The 25,162-nt window shown below is 39.2% G+C and overlaps 1 protein-coding gene across 1 annotated transcript; it reads right to left on the minus strand.

Moving 5' to 3' along the window:
• Nucleotides 1–381: 381 nt before the first annotated feature.
• On the minus strand, nucleotides 382–24,305 carry CTH (cystathionine gamma-lyase). The gene is made up of 12 exons (XM_079776182.1): nucleotides 23,980–24,305; nucleotides 21,110–21,191; nucleotides 19,037–19,132; nucleotides 18,464–18,573; nucleotides 16,089–16,220; nucleotides 11,893–11,950; nucleotides 11,360–11,437; nucleotides 10,094–10,246; nucleotides 6,645–6,766; nucleotides 5,028–5,080; nucleotides 1,264–1,402; nucleotides 382–992 (listed from the first exon to the last, which is right to left on the minus strand). The coding sequence occupies exons 1-12, from the start codon at nucleotides 24,145–24,147 to the stop codon at nucleotides 972–974; spliced, it is 1,212 nt and encodes a 403-aa protein (XP_079632308.1). The 5' UTR covers nucleotides 24,148–24,305; the 3' UTR covers nucleotides 382–971.
• Between the last annotated feature and the right edge of the window lie 857 nt (nucleotides 24,306–25,162).

Genomic DNA, 25,162 nt, shown 5'->3' on the forward strand with positions numbered 1-25,162 from the left:
CAAAATCTAAGGAACAGAATAAACTGGTGAACATAATAGAATCAGAGGCATAGAATGGGAGTGGATTGATAATTCTCAGGGGAAAAGGGGTGTCTGTGTCGGGGGTATGGGAAGAGACTGGACAAAAATCATACACCTATGGATAAGGACAACGGGGGGGAGGGAACTGGGTGATGGGGAGATATGGGGGGAAAAAAGGAGAAACAATTGTAATAATCTGAACAATAAAGATTTATTTAAAAAAATGGCTTTTGACCTTCTATGGATAGAATTTGTAACTAATCTGCAAACACTACAATTTGGGTATGATAGTTCTGCAATTGAATTGGTAAAAATTAACATAAGAGCTAAGAACTCATAGGGCTCAGGAATCCAAGTTAATTCCACATAATACAGAAACATCACAATGGAATGGATTTGATAATTAGATTTATTTTTTAAAAAATAGTAAACACCATCTTAAATCAGTAGACTTTCACAGTAGACTTTACAGGCATGTGATTTTTGGCTTATGGTAATTAAGTGTAAACCATTGTTTTAAGTGCTGTTTTCAACGATATGAAAAATCACACTTGATTTAAAAACATTCATTTAATAATTTAAGTTCTTCAGAAAACATCAAAAGTGAATTATCACTATATTGTAAACATGATCAATATAATTCTTAAGCTATGAAAAAAAAGAGAATAATCCCAAAAAGCAACACAAATTTCACCTCCTTCAAAGGCAAATGTATGCCAAAATTAACAAAAAGATATTAACAGAATTGACCTGTCAATGACAATAAGGGAAAGAGGAAACTGTGGAAAACAGGGATGATCCCTGGAAGATTACAGTTGTGTGAAAGATAATGAGGTGCCTTAAAATTTTCACTTGAAAATCTATGAAAGTTCATTAATGGTCCATTTGATCATTCAGAATATTTGATTTCTCAGGAAGCAACTTCTAATAGCAGTTCTGGTATGCTAGGTTCAACGTGCATTTGGACGGTGCTGTAAAAACAGTGCACAAGAAAAACAGGTTATTAAATATGCTGGCAATGACTTCACATCCCCTAAGGACTCTTTTCTGAATACTACCATCTTTTAAATCTGCACTTTGACTACGTTCTATGCACATTTATACACCCTGTTTATTGTAGGAAGAGAAAAACCTTTAAGCATTCATAGCAAGGCCTCTCTTTATAAACCTGAGCCCCAGCCCCAAGGTTAAGCACCACTTTCATGCACACACCCCCACAAACACTAAAGTAATAAAACTTACTGCTTCCTTCAAAGCTTGATCTAAATCTCCCAGTAGGTCTTCTTTATCCTCTAAGCCCACAGAGAGTCGAATCAGCGTGTCACTAATTCCAAGGGCATCTCTGTGGTCCTTAGGCACTGATGCATGGGTCATAATTGCCCTGGAAGGAAGAATGAGCAAATTTTTAAAAAATGTATATTTTTATTGATTTCAGAGAGGAAGGGAGAAAGAGATAGAAACATCAATGAGAGAGAAACATTCATCAGCTGCCTCCTAGCATCCCCCGGCCCCCTACTGGGGATCGAGCCTGCAACCCAGGCATGTGCCTGGACTGGGAATTGAACCATAACACCCCTGGTTCGTAGGTCAATGCTCAACCACTAAGCCACAATGGCCGGGCCCAGAGTGAGCATATTTTTTACTACTATATTATATCAATGGAGGCATATTCTGAATCATAAATTGCAATTATCTTCTAATTTCTTCTACTCTAAATATCAAATTCTTCACACGCTTATAATTTTTTATAGGCAAAAAAAAAAAATGGAATTGTTAATATTATCTTTTCTAGTCACTTAAGTGAAATCCAAACTCTTTTTTATCAATTTATAGCATCAGTAAGGTACACTCAATCCAGACACTGAAGGTGCCAGTCAAGCACCCCATACAGTAGGGAAAGACACAGCCTCTACCTTGCCTGAATGAGACCTTGGCCAGAAATCATATGCCATGACCAACCAGCTGAACTTACAAGAGGCCTCTGGGACCAAGAGCCAATCAGAATTAATTTCTTCTGGATCAATGAATCAATCCAGAATTGGACCTTCTGAGACAGATCTGGAAAAGGCAACCCAGGATCACTAGGAACAGCCAGTGTGCATTAGGAATTCTGGCACATAACCCAGTGTAAAGGCAAAGCACCTACTATGGGTTAGGCATTATAGTCAGAGTTAGGAAACTAAGAAGAATGAGATATTTTCTTTACCCTAGATAACAAAGCAGGAGCTAAAGACTATGACAATTCACAAAACGGAATAGTCAACACGAATCCGTATGAAAACAAGGACTGCCAGAGCTCAGAGGAGGGAGATCTCTGTGGGCTGAGGCATCACAGAGGGGCTTATAGTCTTTCTGAACTCTAACACTCACATTGCCACCAACACTCGGCCTTTCCCCGAACACTGCCAGTAAAATCAATGCCTAAGCTGCTTTCTCCTACCTCACTTCAGGCCCATGGAAAGAAAATCTCAGTCATGGTCAAAGTAAATGGATATCTTCTTTCACTACTCTAAGTTTTACATGTAAACATCCTCCTTAAGATGTTCTGCCTTTTCAGGCTCTTAATTCCTTAACAGAGCGTGCACAGGTAGAAATAAGAACTTAGACCTCTGAGACCAATAGACGTGGGTATGAATCTCAGCCCCTCCACATACTGGCTGTGTGGGCTTGTAAAACTTACCTGTCCTCAGAGTCCATTTCCTTATCTGAAATAATAGTAGCTATCACTTATTGTATGCTCCTCATAAAACAGGTACTCTAGGTCATTTATGTGCATTAATTTAATTTTAATGGATAAAAATTGGATATAACATCCATCTCAAAAGTGTGTCACAGTCCTTAGTGGAAGGAACATATAAAAGCACTTACATGTACCTGGGATGTATTTGCAATATAGTAATGTAGTAAAAGCCTGATAAAAAAATAATCTGTAAGAGTAGTTAGCATTTACTGAGCACTTAATATGAACCAAGGCATTAGCTGAGGCATTATTTCCCCCCATGTTCTCACAACAACCCTAAGAGCGGGGCACAGTATTATCCACATTTTACAATGGAGAAAACTGTGGTTGAGAGAGGATAAGCAATTTTTTTAAGGTCACAAAATTAATACATGTTTTCAGGCTGGGAGACCAACCCAGTGCACACTGGCTCTGCTTCCTCTCTCCCCTCCCTCCCTTATTGCAATGCTGCACTAGTTGCAGCCAAGTTGGGAGACACCGAAGGAGGATGATAGAACAGGCAAGCTCTGACCTAAATTCACTCCTCTACAGGCAGCAGGGTTATGGCCTAGCAGGAGCGTCTGAGGGCCAAGCAACTTTAAACCAAGTCCCTAAACAAATCAGGAGAGGTTTAAGACTCGCCTTAAAGTAATACACATTTCATTACTATGAAAAATAACCCAATTTCATATGCTGAGTGTGCCCTCTTGTGCATCCAGACTTAACAGGCACTTCCTTGAAAGACTAACAAAACCTCTAAGTGTTATCTTAATTATTTGAATCATTTTGGGGGACATCATTTCTTCTTTTTAACTTTGTGAAATTGCCTAACTCTACTCAGAAACTGTAAACTATGATGAGAGAGCAGAAAATGTGCCCAAATTTCGGTAATCTCTAATACCCCCTCAGTACAATGCTTCCAGAACATAGTTATTCCAGAAATGTTTATGGAAATTAAAACACACAAGCAGTTGAAAATTATTAGGTAATGTTGTTGATTGACCACCGCAATAATTACAACATATGGTCATAGTAACATACAATGAAGTCAGGATATAATTCAGGAATGCTTGGTGGGACGGGTAATCAATAAATGATAATCATTATTTCAAATATTAAGCCCATTATATGGATAAAAATATTGAACCTTAAAGGTTAAGTAATTGGTAGAATTGGCATCAACTCCAGATCCAGGCTGCTTTTACCTCCCCTCATTGCAAAGCCTTAAGAGTTAAGTTCCTGCCAAAACTGGTTTGGCTTAATGGATAGAGCGTCGGCCTGCGGACTGAAAGGTCCCAGGTTCGATTCCGGTCAAGGGCATGTAACTTGGTTGCGGGCACATCCCCAGTAGGGGGCGTGCAGGAGGCAGCTGATCGATGTTTCTCTCTCATCGATGTTTCTAGCTCTCTATCCCTCTCCCTTCCTCTCTGTAAAAAATCAATAAAATATATTAAAAAAAAAAAAAAGAGTTAAGTTCCTAACATATTCCCATGTGACATCTGAGGGATCAGCAAAACTTCCTGAATCTTTGTTTCCTTGTCTGTAAAATAAGGTGCTACATTCCCTCCCCGCCCCACACAGGCACCTATCTCCTAAACTCCAAGGGGCCCCAAGAGACTTGTAACCAGGAGAGCAATGGGCAGTAGCAGCTCGTCCCAGGCTAACCCCCTGTCCCTGTCCCCAGGGCCCCTTTTCTCTGACTTCCCAGGGAGCCAAAGAAGCCCAACCTAGGCTCTCCTGTTGCTTCTCCTATGCCCTTCCTTGTTTCACTGTCCTACGTGTTTTTGCTGCAGTCAATAAATTCTTGCTTGCTTTTCTACAATGTCCTTGATTGAAATCTTTTCTTAGATATTCGATGGTAGCTAGCTGGGCCCTCTCCTGACAATCAGGGCGTTGGAGGTGTTTCATCAGAGACACATTCCCCATTTCCCAAGGAGCCTTGAAATCAGCCCTTCTAGGACAAAATCTCCATCTCCCTTCCAGGGCGGAGTGGGATGGAACAAGTCCTGGGCCAAAGGCGGAAAGCCCAACATACAATCTCTGCTGGAATGTCCTTCAGACAGAACAGGCGTGGAGATAAATTCCAGAGAACACTGATAAGTAGCCTCCATGAGATTTCATCAGTCTCCATTCTATTGAGTTAGAATCCATTCTGATTAAATAGTACCATGCTCTTCTGATCATTAAATATCTTGAATTATTTCTGGTTTCATCATATTTCTTTATCAAATGATCATTAAAACTGACATCAAAGTTAAAATACTATGAAAGAGAAAAACATACTTACGGAAGCTCAGCAAGACTCTCATATCCTCCCAAGCTCTCAGCCAGAGTAAATAACTATAGCAAAGAAAATATTAATTTAGAGCTTCCACCAAAATAAAAATACGAATATCTACAAGTAAATGTTTTTAATTAAATGGCCCTGGGACAGAGGATGGGAAATAGTGATTATGAATAAACGATAATTGGCCAAGAAAGTCAGAGAAAAAAATGAGAATAGGATCCATAACAATGATTTCATTAATGAGACATATTATGTATAAACTTTTGCAACATTAAAAGTTGATAAATCTCCTATACCTCCCTAATTAATCTGAGCTCTAAAACCTCAGAATTACTACATTTGAGACCTAGCTCTGTGGTTATGTTAGGGGCACAAAGAATATTGGAGACTAGTTGTGGTTATGGGAAATATTAATCATGCTCTGTTAACCATGATTGCCTTGTTCTGGTTAAAGAAAGGACAGTCTACTCTGGCTGGGAGCTGTATGCCCCCTGGGACCTGGGAGTCAACCTTGGACCTGGCAGTCAACCTTGGAATGCAGTCCATTCTCATTCAAGACCTGCCTATTATCATGGAAGGATTAACAACCTTGTTGCCCAAACAATGGAGTCCCATCCCTCATTGCCTACTTTCCCATTCCTGTAATCCCTACTTCCCCATGTAATCCTGGTCCTACCCTATATAAGCAGTTGGTTTATGGGGGGCTGCAGAGCAGATTTTTGTGTATAATTCAACCCTTTCTCTGCTTAATTGGCTCAAGTAGTGACAGGCAGTGTGGACCCATTGATTGTCTGGTTACAGTTATCCATTAAAGAAAAATATCTAAATGTTTAAGCACTTATTTGTTAGTATGTATCATTTATTAAATTAATACATCCATTAAACTGCCCCCTGTAATAGAAGAAAAAGTAAATCAGTTTTGGTATTTAGTGTTATAGTAGCAAAGAACTTTATAAATATTTTAAAAATTACTCTCACAGCCATATTAAATTAAATACACACTACTATTTTTCTGATTTCAGAGATGGACCAGTAGGGCTTTGACGAATCTGGTAGCACCCTACTCTTTATACCGATAGTATTTAAAACTCAGTCTACTGCGTGAGGTTGACCAACGAAAGCTTAGTGTGTGGTTATGTAGGACTCTCCGTGGGCCCCTGAGAACTTCCTGCCACTGTGCAATTAGACAAAGGCCTCCCTTCCCTCACTCCAGGCAGATGCAGCCTGGGAGGCCACAGGTTTGGAAAGCCATTCTTGGGCTGGGTTCCAGCATAGGCTCGGGCATTGTACTAACAGCACCTTACTTTGAGGTCTCAACATAATATTTCATTTGGAAAAGGGGTTTACTTTTAAATAAACTTGAAAACCTATGCGCTAGACCATCCTGTCTCTCTCAAACTGATGGCAGTCTCTGGAGAGCTAAATAAATACACATATTCAGATATCTGCTACCACACCAAAGCCATTTTCTAACCCGATGCATTTCATGATAAAGAGGTTTGTAGGTGTGATCTGCAGGTACAAAACATTCATCTGAGTTGAATGGAAGTGAGAGATAATAAACTGCCGTAAGAAGGCCTTACCTCTAGAATTTAATAACCTGTTTTGAAAGCTTACCTTCAGGTTCTTGAGGAAAGCCTCAGCGTGCTGAAGAACGCCCTTAATATAAAAGGTGATCATCCCCGGGCAACCTGTGCACTGACGCTTTGCCAGCTCATGCTGAGGATGAGAGGGCAGCCCTGTAATAAAGTCTTATTTTAGAGTCAAACAAATAATTTCAAAACAAAACAAAAAAAATCAGTTTGCTCAAGTAAACTACAAATAAGCCTAATCATGAGCTGTACCCGATGGTCTCAGCTGGCTGCTTGTTCTGGCCCCTGTCTTTCTCTCTCTGGCTTCCTTTCTATCTCTTTTCTTTGCTCTCGCCACACCAGCTTTCTTTACACCAGAAGTACCACACTCTATTTTCATCTCAGTGAGAGGGTTCATTTGAAACACAGACAGATAGGACAGGGGTCCAGTGGAAAGCAAAGGCAGGTGGAACATAGGCAGTGGTAGACACGGCAGTTTGAGCCAGCCTCACCACAAGAACCAACCAAGCAGAAATTATAAAATGTTTCTGGACTCAAAGCGGGAGGCATGGGAAAACAGGGGAGGGCCTATAACAATAAGGTGAACTGACGTATAGAAACAGAGCAAGTTCAGCATAGGGACAGAGAAAGAACACGTAGAAACAGGGAAAGTTCAGGTCCGTTGCTGGGCAAGAACAACTGAGGAAATCAATCAGGTGACGACTCGGATAGATATAGAAGCAGGCTTGTAGCAAATATATACCCCCGGACTACAAGGCTTGAGGGGGGGCAGCCCATTATTGGGCACCCCACTCCCCGTGAGGGGAGTCTGAATCTGCTTGTAATACATTTTCCACACTTTTGCTTAAATCACTCACCGTTCTGGTTATCATTAGAACCTTTGCCTGGAACATTCTCTACACTGACTGCCCTACCCCTTGTTAATTACGTCCTTCTGTATTGTCCTGCTTAATATTTGTCTTATTCACCAACCTAGTTCTGTCATAGACAGTTAGACAAACATGAGCAGAGCAAGGACGATGGGCCAGGTACACAAGGTCACCAGGGCGGAAAGCCCGGGGTGGGTGCAAAAATTAATTGCAGGGTGGGTCATCATCCCAGGATGACCTTTCCTCCCTAGCATATCGCTGGTCAAGCGGTTTGGATCCCCTGACCTTTAGTCCCTGCAGATAACATCTAGGCCTCAGCTGTATGTCAGCTCCCGGCCCAGAAAAACAGCAAAACCAGACAAGCAACACCAAGGCTGACCTCACGGCCGGCTGCATTGGATAATGACCCCCTGCCCTGGCGCTGACCAGCCAATCAGTGGAGAACCTGACCCTGAAAGGACACACCTGCAGAGCTGCTGAATATTCTATTGAGATCTTCCCCTAAAATCTCCATCCTTAACACCCTGAAGACAGAGGACCCAGCTCGCTCTCCTACCGGGAGCATGCCCAGGCCTTTTCCCTTCCCCTCCCAACTCGCGTCACCTTTAACTTCCTCACCCCCAAGCTCCAAGGGCCCTCCCTTCCTTTGCCTCTATAACTTGTTTCTTCAGCCCATTTCTTCTATGAATTACTTCTACCTCTGTAATCTTCTAAATAAATGTTCTCTTATAGTTTGAGTCTTGGCTCCGAATTCTTTCCTAGCCTGAACTCAAGTACCAAGGTTGCTGAACCCAGGTCCAGTCTGACCCACCAGTCTCACATGGTGCCTGTCTCCGGGCTTCCAAACAGTTCCATAAGAAATCCTTTTCTTTTGTTGATAATTGGATTCCAGTTGCTAGTACAAAGCTTGGTCCTTAGTTGGCAATTAATATTTATTGAATGAACCTGAAATGCCTTGTCCAAGCCTTTTTAACAAATGCTACCCATCCTTCAGTTCACAGCCCCAAACATTTCTCCCTTCCTTCATTCAAAATGTACACCTCTTGCCGAAACCGGTTTGGCTCAGTGGATAGAGCGTCGGCCTGCAGACTCAAGGGTCCCAGGTTCGATTCCGGTCAAGGGCATGTACCTTGGTTGCGGGCACATCCCCAGTAGTGGGTGTGCAAGAGGCAGCTGATCGATGTTTCTCTCTCATCAATGTTTCTAACTCTCTATCCCTCTCTCTTCCTCTCTGTAAAAAATCAATAAAATATATATTTTTAAAAATGTACACCTCTTTATGTAGGGTACATATAGGGCATTTACTAGCATAGATACAGGATGAGGCAAAAGTAGGTTTACAGTGACTCTACGAAAAATAATATAATAATTAATAAATAATAATATAAGAATAAATTCTGTGTTTCATGTACTCATGACTATAAACCTACTTTTGCCCACCTTGTATTTTTGCCTTGGCTTATTAAAGTTCTTTGAGGGTAGAAATCAGACTTAATTCTCCTGTACACCTAAGAATACATGGCTAGATACCTCTAAGAGTTTAAAATAGTTATTTACTTAAGACCACCACAATTCAAACCATTGGCAAAATAGATTCAAACAGTAACATGTATGTCTGCTAACTCCACATGAGCATTTCTTCAGGTTGTTAGATGTGAAGGAATTAAAAAAGGAAGAGAACTTTAGGGGGTTTTGATGGGTGTAAGTAATAGAGATGTATCAAGTTCCAACCTAAATCTGAAAAAAGTTAGAGCTAATGGCCCAGCCAGTGTGGCTCAGTGACCAGCATCGACCCATGACCCAGGAGGTCACAGTTTGATTCCCAGTCAGGACACTTGATCCCCAGTAGAGGGCTTGCAGGAGGTAACTAGTCAATGATTCTCTCTCATCATTGATGTTTCTCCTTCTCCCTTCCTCTCTGAAATCAATAAAAATATATTAAATTTAAAAAATAATAACAACAACAATAGCTGTCCGGTATAAATGAATCAAAATTGTACCTTTTTTTTTTTTTTTTTTTTTTTGTCAGATTGGCAAAAAGTAGAATATTTTTTTTTGGGTGCTCTGCAGAATTTTAGTAATTAGTTTATATGTGCCATGAGATTTAAAAGGTTGAAAATTGCTGCTCTAATGCATATGATTAATTTCTTTTTTTAATGTTTTTATTTTTTATTTCAGAGAGGAAGGGAGAGGAAGAGATAGATAGAAACATCAATGATGAGAGACAATCATTGATCATCAGCTGCCTCCTACATGCCCCACACTGGAGATTGAGTGTGCCCTGACTGGGATGTGCCCTGACCCGGAAATCGAACCATGACCTCCTGGTTCATAGGTCGTCGCTCAACTACTGAGCCACCCGGCTGGGCAAGACTAATTTCTTAACATCCAAGCATCCACTAGGCAACACAAGGCCATAGATCATGTCTATCTTCTTTACCACCAGAACCACCACAGAGCTGACACCCAGCAGCATTTAATAATTAATGAACAACATGAAAATATATGAAAGCACCTAACTTACAAATAAATGTTACATACACAGGATGCTTAGGATAAGCCTTACAATCCCAAGAATATGTGCTTAGAAATCAGACTAACCTACCAGGATAAATAACCTTTTCCACCAAAGGATGTGATTCCAGAAACTGAGCAACTGCCATTCCATTTTCAAAATGCTTCTGCATTCGGACTTGTAGTGTCTTCAGACCTCGATTGCAGAGGTAACAGTCAAAAGGAGAGGGGACTGCCCCAATTGCTGCAAAACAAACATATCCTGGGTTAGTGTTGAAGGTTGGTAGGAACGCCCAACATTTTCTGACCCCTCTTTCTCATGATAAGTGTCTCTGAGAAGCTAGTTACAAAACCCATTGCTTGAGTTTTAGGGGGTGAGAGGAAGGGGAATTAATATCTCAAATCAGAAGCGTGAGAATGGAGCATAATTTATGCTTAGAGGAATGGGCTTTAAAATGAGAGGGAAAAGGAATATCCTGAAAATTATGTACAAACACAGCAACTTTTCGAATATGAACATAAACAGTCCTTTCTATGATCTTAATAAAATGGCATACTGCACAGAGCTGAGCCTTTTATTTCTTTGAAAAAGTATTACAACATATAGAGAAAAAAGCAGTTCAGCTCCTGTTATTACTGAATGTTCTACGGTTAGTCGATTTAGCTTTTGTCTAAAGCAGCCTATGACTTTACATGCCTCCAGGATAAGGACCACACTCTGACTTTTTACAAATGAAACTTATCAAGCAATAAGTTTTAGTTCCCTCCTCAGAGCCCCCTTTTGTTATTTCAATATGTACTTCCTAGAAGGGCATTTGTAACCCTAATTATGTTTGTATCTTATGTGTTTGTCAAACTGTAATAATTAATCAATGTCTCTTAAAAATAACTCCTATCTATCCTGGGATAACTAAACAATCTAACCAGGAAGTGATATGTAGACAGACATCTGATGAAAATTATGTTTATATCTTATGTGCTATTTAATATTCACCACCATTTCAGATATAAAAAGTATAAGAAAGCCATCATACCAAATGTTGGTGTGAAAAGAAAAAATATCCATTAAGTCTTAAAAACTAAAAATCCACTTGAGCTTTAACCACATTTGATCAAAATTAACATGGATTTGAAAAATAACACAACTCATCCTGTGTGTCATGCTGTAAAGCCCCATTATGCTATAACTAAATCTTTATAACCCCATTTTTCTACTTTCCTCTAAATACCCAATTTTTTTTCTGATTTCTTTCTAAATTAATAGAATGCTATCACTTTACGACATTTAGTGGAAATACAAAGATTAAATGTAGCCTCTCTGAGACCATAAAATAATCCAGATATTTTTAATACTCACAATTCTGCAGGAATCGGAGCTTATCATGGAGGCTCTCAGAATTAACAGACACTAAGCCCATTACAACATCGCTGTGGCCTAAGACAAAACAAACACTGTTAAGTTAAAAACAACATGTTTTTACTTCAATTTATAATTTCTAAAATGTGACTTTCACTTGAGAGAAATCTGGAAAAAAGCCTTCTAGAATAAGTTTAAATAAACTTTATTTTATAATAGCAAAAGTCATACTCAAAATAATGAAATAAAAATCATATAGAAAGTAAATGTTTCTTTTAAAGCTGTAAGCAGGATGAAAGTATAATCTTTTATAGTAAATTTTAATCCTCTGCTCATAAATCATGAGCATAGTTAGGTCTGTTATAAATGAAATCTTATACTTAAAGTGTAATTTTTTTACTTGCTACATGAGTCATAGAGAAAACCTAAATAACAGCGGAAGAAAAGGGATCAAAAGTGTCAAAAATAGCCCTACACTATTTTCATCAATTCATGGAAAAGAACTTTCAAAGTGTAGATTCTGCATGTCTTACCATTCATATATTTTGTTGCTGAATACATACAAATATCAGCTCCCAGAGCCAAAGGTCGCTGAAAAGAAAAAAGGTTTTTATTTTAAATAAGAGATCACTTGAAAATATGTTTCACTACTTGACTATTTGTTATTGTAACAACCATTCCTATTCTAACTTTTCAAAAATATATACATCTTAAAATTTTCCAGGATCCCTGATATTGTTCCCTTTCTTACCCCCCCCCCCCCCCCCGCAAATAAAAATACAAAGAATTGGACCCAATAGTCAATCCAAAGGCACATTTTTTTATTTTTTATTTTTTAGAAATAGCAGGTAAACTCAGGCCCACAGGTCTCTGAACCTGTTTCTCTAGGGCAGTTGCTGACTGGCTCCTAAATTTATGACTTACAGCAGAAATGCTGGCATTCTTATGATTCAGTAAACACAAAAGATAACTAACAAACATCCAGCAAGTAATCTCTTGGATTTTTAATCATTAAAACCTGACAATATATGCTGTGCTTATTCACTTGGTTTGCCACGATCTTGACTCTTAATTACTCTTTTATTATACTAGTTTTGCCAAGTTTAAATCACTTATAAAGAAACTTGTTTGCACCCAGCAGCGTGGCTCAGCAGTTGAGCATCGACCTATGAACCAGGAGGTCATGGTTCAATTCCCAGCCTGGACACATGCCTGGGTTGCAGGCTCGATCCCCCAATGTGGGGGGTGCAGGAGGCAGCCGATCAATGATTCTCTCTCAGCATTGATGTTTCTATCTCTCTCCCTCTTCTTTCCTCTCTGAAGTCAATAAAAATATATTTTAAAAATAATAAATAAATAAACAAATTAATAAATGTCACTTCCTCAGAGGTTTGCTTTCCATGACAAGGCAATCTAAAGTTGCACCCAGTCACCTTTAAAAAAGAAAAAAACATTTGTTTGGATTGTTTCCCTCACCTGTCCTGCAAGTTAATTCTCTAGTCTTAAGATGTCTTTGATATAATCAACATATTCATTAAACAATATACTATCAACATCTTTCCATTTATGTTTTCTTTAAAACGAAGAGAGTGTGTGTGTGTGTGTGTGTGTTTCAACCTCACTAGCTGTTTAGACTTTGGAAGGTATTAATGTTGGGGGCTATATATGTTTCATAAACAGGTTTTGTGTGTGTTTTTTAATCCTCACCCGAAGATATGTTTTTACTAATTTTTTTTTTTTTTAAGAGAGAGAGAAACATCAATATGTGAGAGAAACATTGATGGGCTGCCTCCCATGTGGGCCTCGGCCGGGAATTGAACCCACAACACCTAGGTGTAAGGGGACAATGCTCAAACCTACTTGCCTACCCAGCCAGGCCTCATAATCAGGTTTTAAGTAAGATACCGCTCTAAGCACTGTCTGCATAGCTGCTTGCTCATCTCTCAAACTAGGTGATGTCTAAGGTCTCCTCCAGGACTAACATTCTGTAAACTCTATGGTCAACAGAAAAATCCAGTAACTAACATCTGTTGATTGCATCATGTGCCAAGAATCATGTTAAACATTTTATGTAACCCAGTGAAACACTGTGCAAAATATTTCACCTAACTCAGTAAAATAAGGACTGTAAGACTCTAATTGTACCAATGAGGAAAAAGGACTAAGAAATACTAGTAAAATAGATCACTCAGAATAAAAAACTGGTAGAGCCAGGACTCCCACCCGGCCTACCTGAATCAAAGGGCTCTACTCTGAAACTTTATGCCGGTAAATCTGTCATTGTGCCTTTTCTGAGACTTACAGAAGATCCAGAAGACAAAAGGCAGGCAAGAAAGAGAATGTATTCAGTTTTCATGAGGATAAACAGTGAGAGGACCTTTTCAGAGGATTTGCTTTGTGGAATCAATACATGTGGTTGCCTAGGAACACTGTGATTGATTAATTCAACTGGAATGCATCCAGATTGAAATGAAGCATTTCATCCCTGTCATGAGCAATGTGATATGGGCTTCAGGAAGGTAGAAAAACTGGACTATATTAGTGACGGTAATAGGAGAAAGAGGGCGAAGCCTGATGAGTAACCTGGACAGGCCCAGGCTAAAACAATATGCAGGACTCACTGTGACTCAGCCAGATCACTCCTAGGCTGTATTAACTGGACTAGTGTAAGTGGTAGATGAGTAAGGAATTGGGATAAAGAATCTAAGAATGAAATCACCTGGGATGCCCTAGCCTGTTTTTCTCAGTGGTTAGAGCGTCGGCCTGTGGACTCAAGGGTCCGGGTTCGATTACTGGTCAAGGGCACATGCCCAGGGTTGCGGGCTCGATCCCCAGTAGGGGGCGTACAGGAGGCAGCCGATCCATGATTCTCATCATTGATGTTTCTATCTCTCCCTCTCCCTTCTTCTCTCCGAATTCAATAAAAATATATATTAAAAAAAAAAAAAAAGGAAAGAAAATCACCTGTGACAAATAGATAATGCCAGGAGATTTTCACTTAGAAACAGACTGCCTTAGTAGGTTTTCTGTTACGAGATGTTAAAGGAAACAACTAAAGATACAGTCAACCCTCTATATCCGTCGTCTGTATCCATGGATTCAACCAACCATGGATGGAAAACATTTGAAAAATAAAGTTATACCATTGCTGACTCTGGTACTATGTAGTTAGGCCTAAAATGGTTGTGTCTGGACTGAACATGCACAGCCTTTTTTTCCTTGTCATTATTCACTAAGCAAAACAGTAGTAACAACTACTTATATAGCATTTACAGCAAGCATGTCAAACTCGCGGCCGGCAGGCCACATGCCTCGTTGATTTACAGAGTATTATTAGGTATTTTAAATGACCCAGAGATGAATTGAAGTACACAAGAGGAAATGCATGGGTTATATACAACTACTATGCCATTTTATATAAGGAGCTTGAGCATCTGTGGATTTTGGTATCTACAGGGGTTCTTAGGACCAATCCTTTGGGTACTGAGGGACCATCATATATCATGAAGGTAAGTGGCCCATGAAGCTATCTGAATGCATTTAGCCGGGAAGAGTGTTTCAGGAAAGGAAAATAAAAGCATAGTAATGCTTTCTGAATAAAACGAAGGATAGTGGAGAACAGGCTTATGCAAATTTCCAGGGAGTCAGCCAGTCACATGAAGGCAGAAGCTTGGCCCAACTTCAGGGACCCAGAATAGAAGGGGGGAAACGGGAACAATTGAGCTTGTAAACACGTGCCTAATTGAAGAGCTGAAGAAAAGGAGCTGGGGTTTCTGGAACTCTGCATAATAAAGAAGCACTACAGAAGTGTAATAAGAATGGACTACAGGGTGCAGGCAGGAAAGATAGAGCAGGGAGAAGGTAACTCCTAATAAGGAAAGGAAACAAAGTTAGGTTACTTAGAGAAAAGAGAGGGAGAAAGGAGTGAGGGTGGGGGGCAGACAACTACTCAACTACAGAGATCCCAAGATGATCTACCAAAAGGAGCCAAACGGAACAGAAAAAAAGAATCTGGAAAAAAAAAAAAGAGAGAGAGAGAGAAAAAGGAAAGAAATGAAGGATAAATGGGAAAGTTTTGGGGTGGAGATGTATGTAGAGGGGTGGGTAGGTAGGAAAAAAAAAAAGATGGTTTAAAAGGAGCACTCTAAATATTTACAGCTACAATGTGAAACAAAGTAGAAATTCATAATACAAATAAGGTTAAGATATAAAGGGTTATGCATAATCTATGGGTGCTAAGGGAAGAGAAGCTAGGAGGAAGGAAGAGAAATGAAGAACTAATACGTGACATACATCGAGATGTCACCGAGTACAGCTTTTCTTTTCTTTTTATTTGGAAGGATGGTCAAATAAAAACGTATTAGGGACGACTGAAAAATAATGTTACTAACTTGTAAGCAGCACATAAATATGCAAGTCCCTACTATGTGCAAGGCCCTGACAGATACAATCATAAAATAAGGTTACATCTTTGGAGAGTTTACACATCCTATAAAAACCTAAAAGCTAATTAAGACAACATTTAAAACACACAAAGTCCCATATACAAGATATTAACCTGAGGAAAGAAAAGGCCTTGTTTACATTAAAATAATTTTCAAACTCATAGTTATTGATTAGACAAATTATTATAGTTGGGCCTTTTCTACCATTAGTTAGTATCTTTTCAACCCAATTACAGGTGTCCCTCTAGTCCACTAATCAAACCAAAACATTTATTTGCATTTACCTGGAAATACGCCGACATAAAAGTGTTATCCACGACCAAAATAATGTCTCCATGTTTATGGACAGTATGTGCACAGGCTTCAATGTCAATCATCTTCAAGCGAGGGTTTGTGGGAGTTTCAATCCAAACAAGCTAAAACAATTCAGTAAATGACAATAGTTTATCAAAAACACTGTACAGACATACATCCCATATATTTTAACCATCTGGGAGGCTATATCAGAAGAGCCTGGATGATGAAGTTGAAAGGTTCAAATCTGAATCCTAGCCCTCATAAATTTCTGAGAGGTCATAGCTAAGTAACTTGCTCCTTGTACCCCTCAAATTCTTCATCTGTATCATGGGCCTGGTAATAATTACCTAATAAGAGTTGTTGTAAAAATCAAATGAGATAATATACATATAAGCAGAAAAGTACTCAAGGTAATTATTGTAATTATTTAAAAAAGAGGATGTATTCCAAAGACATAATTCAGTGTCTGGAAATTTTGTTCTTAAGGATAACATAGATTGTCTAAAGTTACATCCTAGAATTTTCATTAAAGAGAACTATCTCTATGATAAAAAAAATAAAAATCCTTAATGTCAATAATTCCAGATGCACTAGAAATTATAAATTAAGAACCCAGGACTTGAAGAGCATGGGTTTTAGAGTGAGAAGAAAGCAACACACACACACACACGCACGCACACAACAGAAAACTGGGCTACAGCTCTGTGGGGACCACACAGCTCTGACAAGTTCACTTAAGAAAGAGACCATATCATATACATATCTGTATATTCCAAAATCTAGTACAATTCAGGTACACAGTTGATGCCTGATAGTTATTTAAGACCAAAGAAAAAAATTCTATTTGTTAAACAAGGTGCCGCTGTATTGAATGACATTATCTACTGATTTCTTTTTAAGAGTTAACATTTCTTTTTTTATTACTTATATAAATGGATAAAAACTCTTGAGTTTTATCATAAGAAAGATAAGGTAATTAAGTAATATATATGCTATGAGAATTGATTTTAAAGAATCTATAAAAATTATTCCCTAGTTAGAATTTATTATTCCACTCATTATAAAAATGAAAGTAAAAATAAGTAAACAAATACAAAGTAGGTTTACCTGCAAACAAATTTACTTCAAATGATGAGGCAAATATTTCAGGGGCAGAGGGGGAAATGTATTGATTCAAGTCAGTAAAGAGACAGTACATAAATTCTGTTGACAAGAATTAATATACTCACAATTTGCTTTCTTTCCTTAAAAAGACTCAGACTAGCTATTTTAATAACTATCTTTTCTCCCAAGCAAGATTTTAAAAAAAATTTCCTTTGAAAATAAACCTTAATCACTCAAAGTTCACGCTGGTGTTATCTTCAAAGTATTTGTGTGAGAAAATAGTTTCATTTTTTAGCATTCACTGCAACATAACCTTGGGTACAATTCAAACCTTTTAATCAGTAACAAAAAGTTGGAAGGGGTTGACTTATAAAAGACACTGGTCCTTCTTTTACCCATGCAGAATTTAAATGAGGTCCCAAGAAAGAACAGCACATATGCCATTCACTTCGGCACAAAACACCTTCCGGTGGCGTACAAGCTTCCCAGGATGGAGGCTAAAGATTGCTAGTGGCCCATTCTCTACTTCTATTATTCCGCCGAAGTATCCCTTGGAACCCTTAAAAAGCCACTTTGCTTAGAATTTGGGGGGCCTGACAAGCTTCCTTTTCTGTAACCCAATTTCTGTGATGACTTCTGTTACCAATACTAGCTTGGTAATGCAGTTAGTAATTGTGTGCTTTTGCTAACAAATTTTTTAATACTTATCATGTTCTGGGAATTGTGCTAAGCGTTTCATAAGCCTTATCTCATTTAATTCACACAACAAACTTTCTATAAAGCAGGTACAATTATCCCCATTTTGCAAATGAAGACATTGAGACTTTAGTTAAATAATATAACAACTATGATACAGAATTAGAATTTGGATCCCACTTCATAATTTATGTACCTAATCATTATGCTGTAATACAGGCGTCCTCAAACTACGGCCCACAGGCCACATGCGGGTGTCTTTGCCGTTTTGTTTTTTTACTTCAAAATAAGATATGTGCAGTGTGCATAGGAATTTGTTCATAGTTTTTTTTAAACTATAGTCCGGCCCTCCAACGGTGTGAGGGACAGTGAACTGGCACCTTGTTTAAAAAGTTTGAGGACCCCTGCTGTAATACCTAGGAGACACCAGACCTATCTTATTCTTGTTGATGGCTTCCAATGGCTTCTAATAAAATTTGTAATTCAGATTTATGTCCCCTCGTAAACAAAAATGATGAAAACAAAACATCACAGGGAAAAAAGCCAAACAAAACTGAATTACCTTGGTTTCTGGTGTAATGGCCTCCTCTAGTAATTTAATTTTGGAACAATCAACAAAAGAAATCTTTAATCCAAATTCAGATGCTACCCGCCTGAAGTACCTGTTTGTACCTGAAGCAGAAGAGAATCAGATAAAATGGAAAGGACACTGTATTAAGAAATGTTCATTCCTTATCTGTATAATCACTTTAAAAACATAAGGAAGCATCAATTGCCAAGAAAAATACAACTAAGAGCAATTCTACTTTGGTTAAACAATTTGGCTATTGTGTATTGTAAAGAATATAAGGCTTGGATTTTTTTTTTTTTTTTAAGCTAGAGAGTCAAATAAAACATACTTGGTATCCACACCAAGTGGCATGTAGAAAATGTTTCTCAAAACACACAATCTCTATTCTTCAAACATTAAGGAGCATGCTCTCCAAAACATCAGTGTCTTTTTAGACAATTTCTTCCTAGTACTCAAATCTAAAGTAAGTGAACCAATCTTGGCAACATTGTTAATATAATTCAGGACCCACTTTATTATCTTTAAATACCAGTTGACACAACACGAATGCAAGAGATCACCTACCTCCATATACATCATCCATACAAATAATTTGGTCTCCTGATTTTAAGAGATGGGTGATAGTCATAGTGGCTGCTAAACCTGAAGCAAAGGCCAAACCTAAAATAAAAACCAAGTTAGAGTAAACCAAAAAGTCAGACTAATAGGTTAAAAACACCTACAGTATTAACGTCATGTCCCTCTATGCTGATAGGACGGTCATCACCAATGAGTCTCGAGAAGTCCCATGATGAGTATCATTACAGAATACCCCTTTTCATTTCAAAGATAAAATATCTATGTAATTAAAAATATATAAATCTGCTTTAAGTAGGTAACATTTCTCTGAAACACTTCAAGGAAATAATTCCTTTTATAGAATTCTGAGATAAAAGGCCAATTGCCAATTAAATTACAGTTTGAAAATATCACGCTCTAAAGAAATTTCAAACTTGAGGAATAGAGCGAAGCTATGATTCATTAACTATAGGGATATACACAGTGGTCAGCAAACTCATTAGTCAACAGAGCCAAATATCCACAGTACAACGATTGAAATTTCTTTTGAGAGCCAAATTTTTTAAACTTAAACTTCTAACGCCACTTCTTCAAAATAGACTCGCCCAGGCCGTGGTATTTTGTGGAAGAGCCACACTCAAGGGGCCAAAGAGCCACATGTGGCTCATGAGCCGCCGTTTGCCGACCACGGTACTAGTATAACTGAGCAAATTTAACAAAACTCAAAATCACACCTGAGACCTGTCTGATAAATTTAATAAATTTTACTTTAATTTTTGTAATGTAAATCTCTCTTAGACAAATATGATCTTATGTTGAACAAACATAGTAAAATAAAAAACAACTGGCATTGTGCACATTCAACACTATAAAAGAAAATATCCTGACAAAATATCAATAGATCATCTTGATGATTAAAAAAAAAAAAAAATCACTGTGACTGGTAGAAGGGACAATCCAATTAACTTTTCAAAAAAAAAAAATCTCCTCACAAAAGTGTAGGTTAGGATTACAGTTTTCTACTGCAAAAATTCATATAGATGGCTAAACTTCAAAGTGCAATTAAAAACAATCATGTGCCGAAACCGGTTTGGCTCAGTGGATAGAGCGTCGGCCTGCGGACTGAAAGGTCCCAGGTTCGATTCCGGTCAAGGGCATGTACCTTGGTTGCGGGCACATCCCCAGTAGGGGATGTGCAAGAGGCAGCTGATCGATGTTTCTCTCTCATCGATGTTTCTAACTCTCTATCCCTCTCTCTTCCTCTCTGTAAAAAATCAATAAAATATATTAAAAAAACAAAAACAAAAAAAAAACAACCATGTTTTCTGGATCCCACTTGAAAAGTGTTTGACAAAAACTCATTTATTTCCTGCAGAAAATAATGCTCCCCACATAGTACTAAATTTCAGCAGTTTTGTGTTTAATTTCATCCAAAATAAAACCAACCCCCTCCCCAAAATCCCAAACAAATCCAATAATTCACATTATTCTTTCTCATTCCCACACTCTTGCTGTGAGAAAACTCCTAAGACTTTTGTATTGATTCACTATTTTCCCCTCATTTAGCATCATTTGCATAAATAATACAAAGATACTTAGTAGCAATCCACTCCCTTATGAAAATAAACACAGGATTCAAGAGCTAATTTCTAATCTCTGAGAGCACATTATCAGTGGTGCCTGCTAGTGCAAATGCTGCTATTCGCAGGCACAAGTAATCAGGTGAATGAACCAGAATATAAGAAAGCTTATATTCTCTTAGGTAGTCTTATAAAACTTAGTTAATTTTTATCTATTTATATTGACAGCTTCAGATAAAGAGTATCTACATGAATACCAAACGGAAAATTCTGCCATTTTGTCTCGATTCATGTTTATGCTTACCTAATAATCATATATATGCACAGTCTACCAGCTGTGGGACCTTGGGTAAAAAATTCAATGTTTCAGTAAAATAACAGTGTTGAACTAGCTAATCCTTATTTCATCCCAGTTCTACACTCTGTGCTTCTGTGATCTTCTCTGTGCATGTAAGAATAGACTCCAGACCTCACAAACTTGGGATTGGAAATCACTTACTGTACTTGGCTCCATCCAATGCCGCCACTGCCTTCTCCAAGCAATTCCTGGTTGGGTTTCCAGAACGGCTATATTCAAAACCCTGAAGAAAAGAAGTCAGAAATCTAAGTTCATGACCACAGTCATAACTAGACAACTCCACAACTGTGAGTTCCTCCTACTGTAATAAAGTTTTATTTATTTATGGCATGTCTTGCCATAGAAAGGGTAACAGGGTAGTGGTACGAAGAGGCTCTGAAGTCAGCCAAACTGGATTAGAATTCTGTACCTACCACTTATGAGCTACATGCCAACAGGCAAATTACTTATCATTCCCCACAGTCGATCTCAATATCCATAAATGGGAATAAACTACAGGCATCTAGTTCATGAAATTGTTGTGATGATAAAATGAGGTAATATATAAGTCCTCTCCATACCAACTACTAGAAAACTGATTGTATTATTAGCATTATTATGATGTTAGACTTATCTTTGCCCATTAACCTGGGGACATCAAGAAAAGGGAATCACCTAAGCTAAGAGTAAACCTAATTCTAACATGTATTTCATTTCCTAAGAAGAGAATGATGCAAGTTCTGTTTAGCTTCCAACAGGAAGCTATGAACAGATTCTACAAATGTTCAAGGATCAGATCCTAGCTCTACAAAAGTGATTCAAAAAAGGGAGAGTAATTCTTGGCAAAGCAGCTCCACACAATACGTTTTAAAATTTTGTATTATTTTATGTGTATGGCACCATACTAAATGCGTTCATCCAGTCATTTTATTTAATCCTTGTGCTCTGCTTTGAGGAAAGTAAAGCCAAGTATTATAGGGAGTGTCACAACCAGAATTCAAACCCGGGATTTAAATGAAAGTCCCTATAATTTCCTACCCGCCCCTCCCCCCAAAACCCTCCTCCTATAGCACATAAAGACAGCCACTCTTTACACCTTTGCTTCTGATTCAGGAGCTCCCAGTATTAGTTATAAGTATATATTTTAATTTGTTTTGTTGCTTTGTTTCCTTGTTTTTGACAAACGGTATAGACATATTTTATAGGACTCCAGCTACTCTCATCTCTTCCCAGCATCACCTAATTGATGTGACCTGCAGCTGTACTTACCAGACAGAAAAAAACTGTTTGTGTTCATGTGGCAATTGCCACAGGAAGGTACCCCATGTTTCCATATTCACTGCAGAGATTTAACTTTGGGGGGGTGGGGAGAAGCCTATTTTCGAAGCATTTCCTACCCCCTGACCCATTCAATAGCTTTCCAAATGGAACTGAAGAATTAGATGCTTCTCATTCAGCCCCTCAAATTCTCTTTAGGCCCTTAACTGATTTTTTAAACGTATAAAGTGGAGTTTGTGGGTTTTACCATCCCTGCTGGCTCTCTGAAAACATTTAATTATTAATATCATAGCTACATGGTTAACTTTTGTGAAGAAGCTCTGGCAGCCACACGTTCACAAAAACTCTGCATCAGGCACAAACCACATGCTGGAAGACAGGTTGTGTGTACACATACTGATTCCAAAATACAGCAGCTAGAAGTATCCTAAGCCAATTGTAGAAATGTCCTTAGAATTCTACCTGACAAAACAAAGGGTTAAATCTAAAAGAATTTTCTTCAACTTACTATAGCATAACACAGTAAAGAGGTTTTTGAAGTTTAACCAAGGTTTAGGACCTACCAAGTCCATTTAACTAACTTTTTTCTGAACCTCAGAAACTTTTAAGTACTCCAAGATCCATCAAGTATTCTACCAAAAGGGAAAAGGCTACGTGGTTAGCAAAGAGGCCGCTCTCATAAACCTTACATGTCACTTATCAATGACTCTGGGTCAGTTCCTTTTCTCTAAAAAGTGTATAATATCTGTCCTGCCCCCTGATCTGATTGTTTTGAGGATCCAATGAAAAAAGTGTAAATGTGAGCATCATGAAATACCAAACTACTGAGCAATTATAATGTACCATATAGCTTAACCTACATATCAACAACGTATGTGGTAGGTACTATTAACCCACTTACGCAGAATCAACCTGAGGCTTGAATATGTTAAGTAACTTTGCTCAAGGTCACCCAGATCAGAAGAGGTGGTGTCAGAATCCAAACCTAGGTCCTCTGACAACATGATTTATGCTTTTAATCACTAAACCACACTGCTTAAATGATGCAATGAGTTACATTATTGCTAGCATTATTGGAGTAGAGCACAATGTAGCCGAATGCCTAAAAGTGGGGTTCCAGAACAGGGCTGGAATTCCAGCTCCAAACTTATTAGCCCTGTGGCCTTGGACTAGTCATTTGTCCCTAAATCTCAGGTTGTGGTTGTTGTTTTTAATGAGAAAAGTGAGAACTTAGTTCAGGCTACGGCAGTTGTCAGAATTACCTGAAACAATACATGTAATACACATAACACATGTAATTATGTATCTAGCATATAGTAAGTTACTCAATAACTATTAACAATTGAATACAGCTACTGGAAATGATCTTGATTCTGAGTTATAAAACCCTTAAATTTTTTTTTAGTCGACTCATTATATCTTTATAATTGTTGCTGCTAAAAGTAATTCAAGGAAGTTACGATCCTCAGTATTGAACTGCACGTTTACCAGAATCACATGAATTTAAGGCCAAATCTAGATGGCAAGTTGGACAAACTGTTCCTTCTAGTCTTGCTTATCAAAAGAAATGTGATCACTGGACCATCCAATACAAACCTTTATTGCAAGGAGGATTACAGGTGTAGCAAACATCCTTCCCGGCTGCCTTCCAGATGTATAAGTCATTGTATAAATCACTTGGGTGCCTTTTAAACTTGCAAGCCACCTCTCTTTTCCCGCCCAACCCTGGACCGCCCCAGCCAGACCCAGCTCACCGAGTGCTTGCCGGGAGCCCCCTGCTTGAACGTGGTGGACAAGGAGATGGGGGTCACTACAGCCCGAGAGCTCCATTGCTCCGGTTCCTGGCCCACATGGATGGCCTGCGTGGCGAAGTGCTGGAAGTGAGGCAGGAAACCGTGTGGGGAGACGTCTTTTTTCTGCATGTTGAGCTGCGAAGGAAGGAGAGAGGAAAAGGGCGAGGAAGATAAAACTAGGAAGCTGGTGCGGGAGGGCTTGAGAGAGCCCTAGAAGAACCAGGCACAAGGGAGCTACTAGGAAGCCAGCGACCAGCAGCCCGCACACAAAAGCCCGACTCGGCAACCCTGGGCTGGCGGAGACTTAAGTAGCCTGGGAGGGTTTGCACTGCCCGGGGGGCGGAGCCAGCACCACCCAATGAGCGAAAACCCCGACGCGGTCCCCGCTCCTCATTGGTTGGCAGTGGAGGCGTTGCCTGGAGCGTCGCCGGGCCCGGCCTTCCCGGTTCAGGCGGTGGTTTGCAGAGTCTGAGTTTCCACGTGGTGCTTGGCCCCGCGGGCGCAATTTCCGAGTCCGGGCTCCGGAGGAAGCGGCCTTGCTAGTTCCTGCGAGATGCCCGGGCGGTTTGTATGACCTCGGGCCAGAGGTACGCGGGAGACTTGGAAAAAGACTGGTTTGGTGTTGAAACCAAGTAACCTGTAAACAGGCCACTTAAATAGCCTCCTCTCACTGCAGCCCTTTGCCCTCGACCTTCCGCACTCCCTCCTCCCCGCCCCCTGCACCCTTTGTCCTGAGGGTGGTGCTGACAGACGCAAGCGACCAAGTGGAGATTCCTTACAAAAAACGCGGTCCAAGCTGCCACATGTGTAGCTTGGATTCTCATTATCCGAAGGCAGCTGCCCTTTAAGGTACTCTAAATAAATTCCGTAATGACCCAGTACTTGCCATGATTGAAACAGGAGTGAAGGTCATATCTTTTTTTTTTTTTTAATATATTTTATTGATTTTTTACAGAGAGGAAGGGAGAGGGATAGAGAGTTAGAAACATCGATGGGAGAGAAACATCGACCAGCTGCCTCCTGCAAACCCCCTACTGGGGATGTGCCCGCAACCAAGGTACATGCCCTTGACCGGAATCGAGCCTGGGACCCTTGAGTCTGCAGGCCTTCGCTCTAAGAAGGTCATATCTTTCTTAAGTGATAG

This window comes from Cnephaeus nilssonii, assembly GCF_951640355.1.
Source record: "Cnephaeus nilssonii genome assembly, chromosome: 7".
NCBI classification, from domain to species: domain Eukaryota; kingdom Metazoa; phylum Chordata; class Mammalia; order Chiroptera; family Vespertilionidae; genus Cnephaeus; species Cnephaeus nilssonii.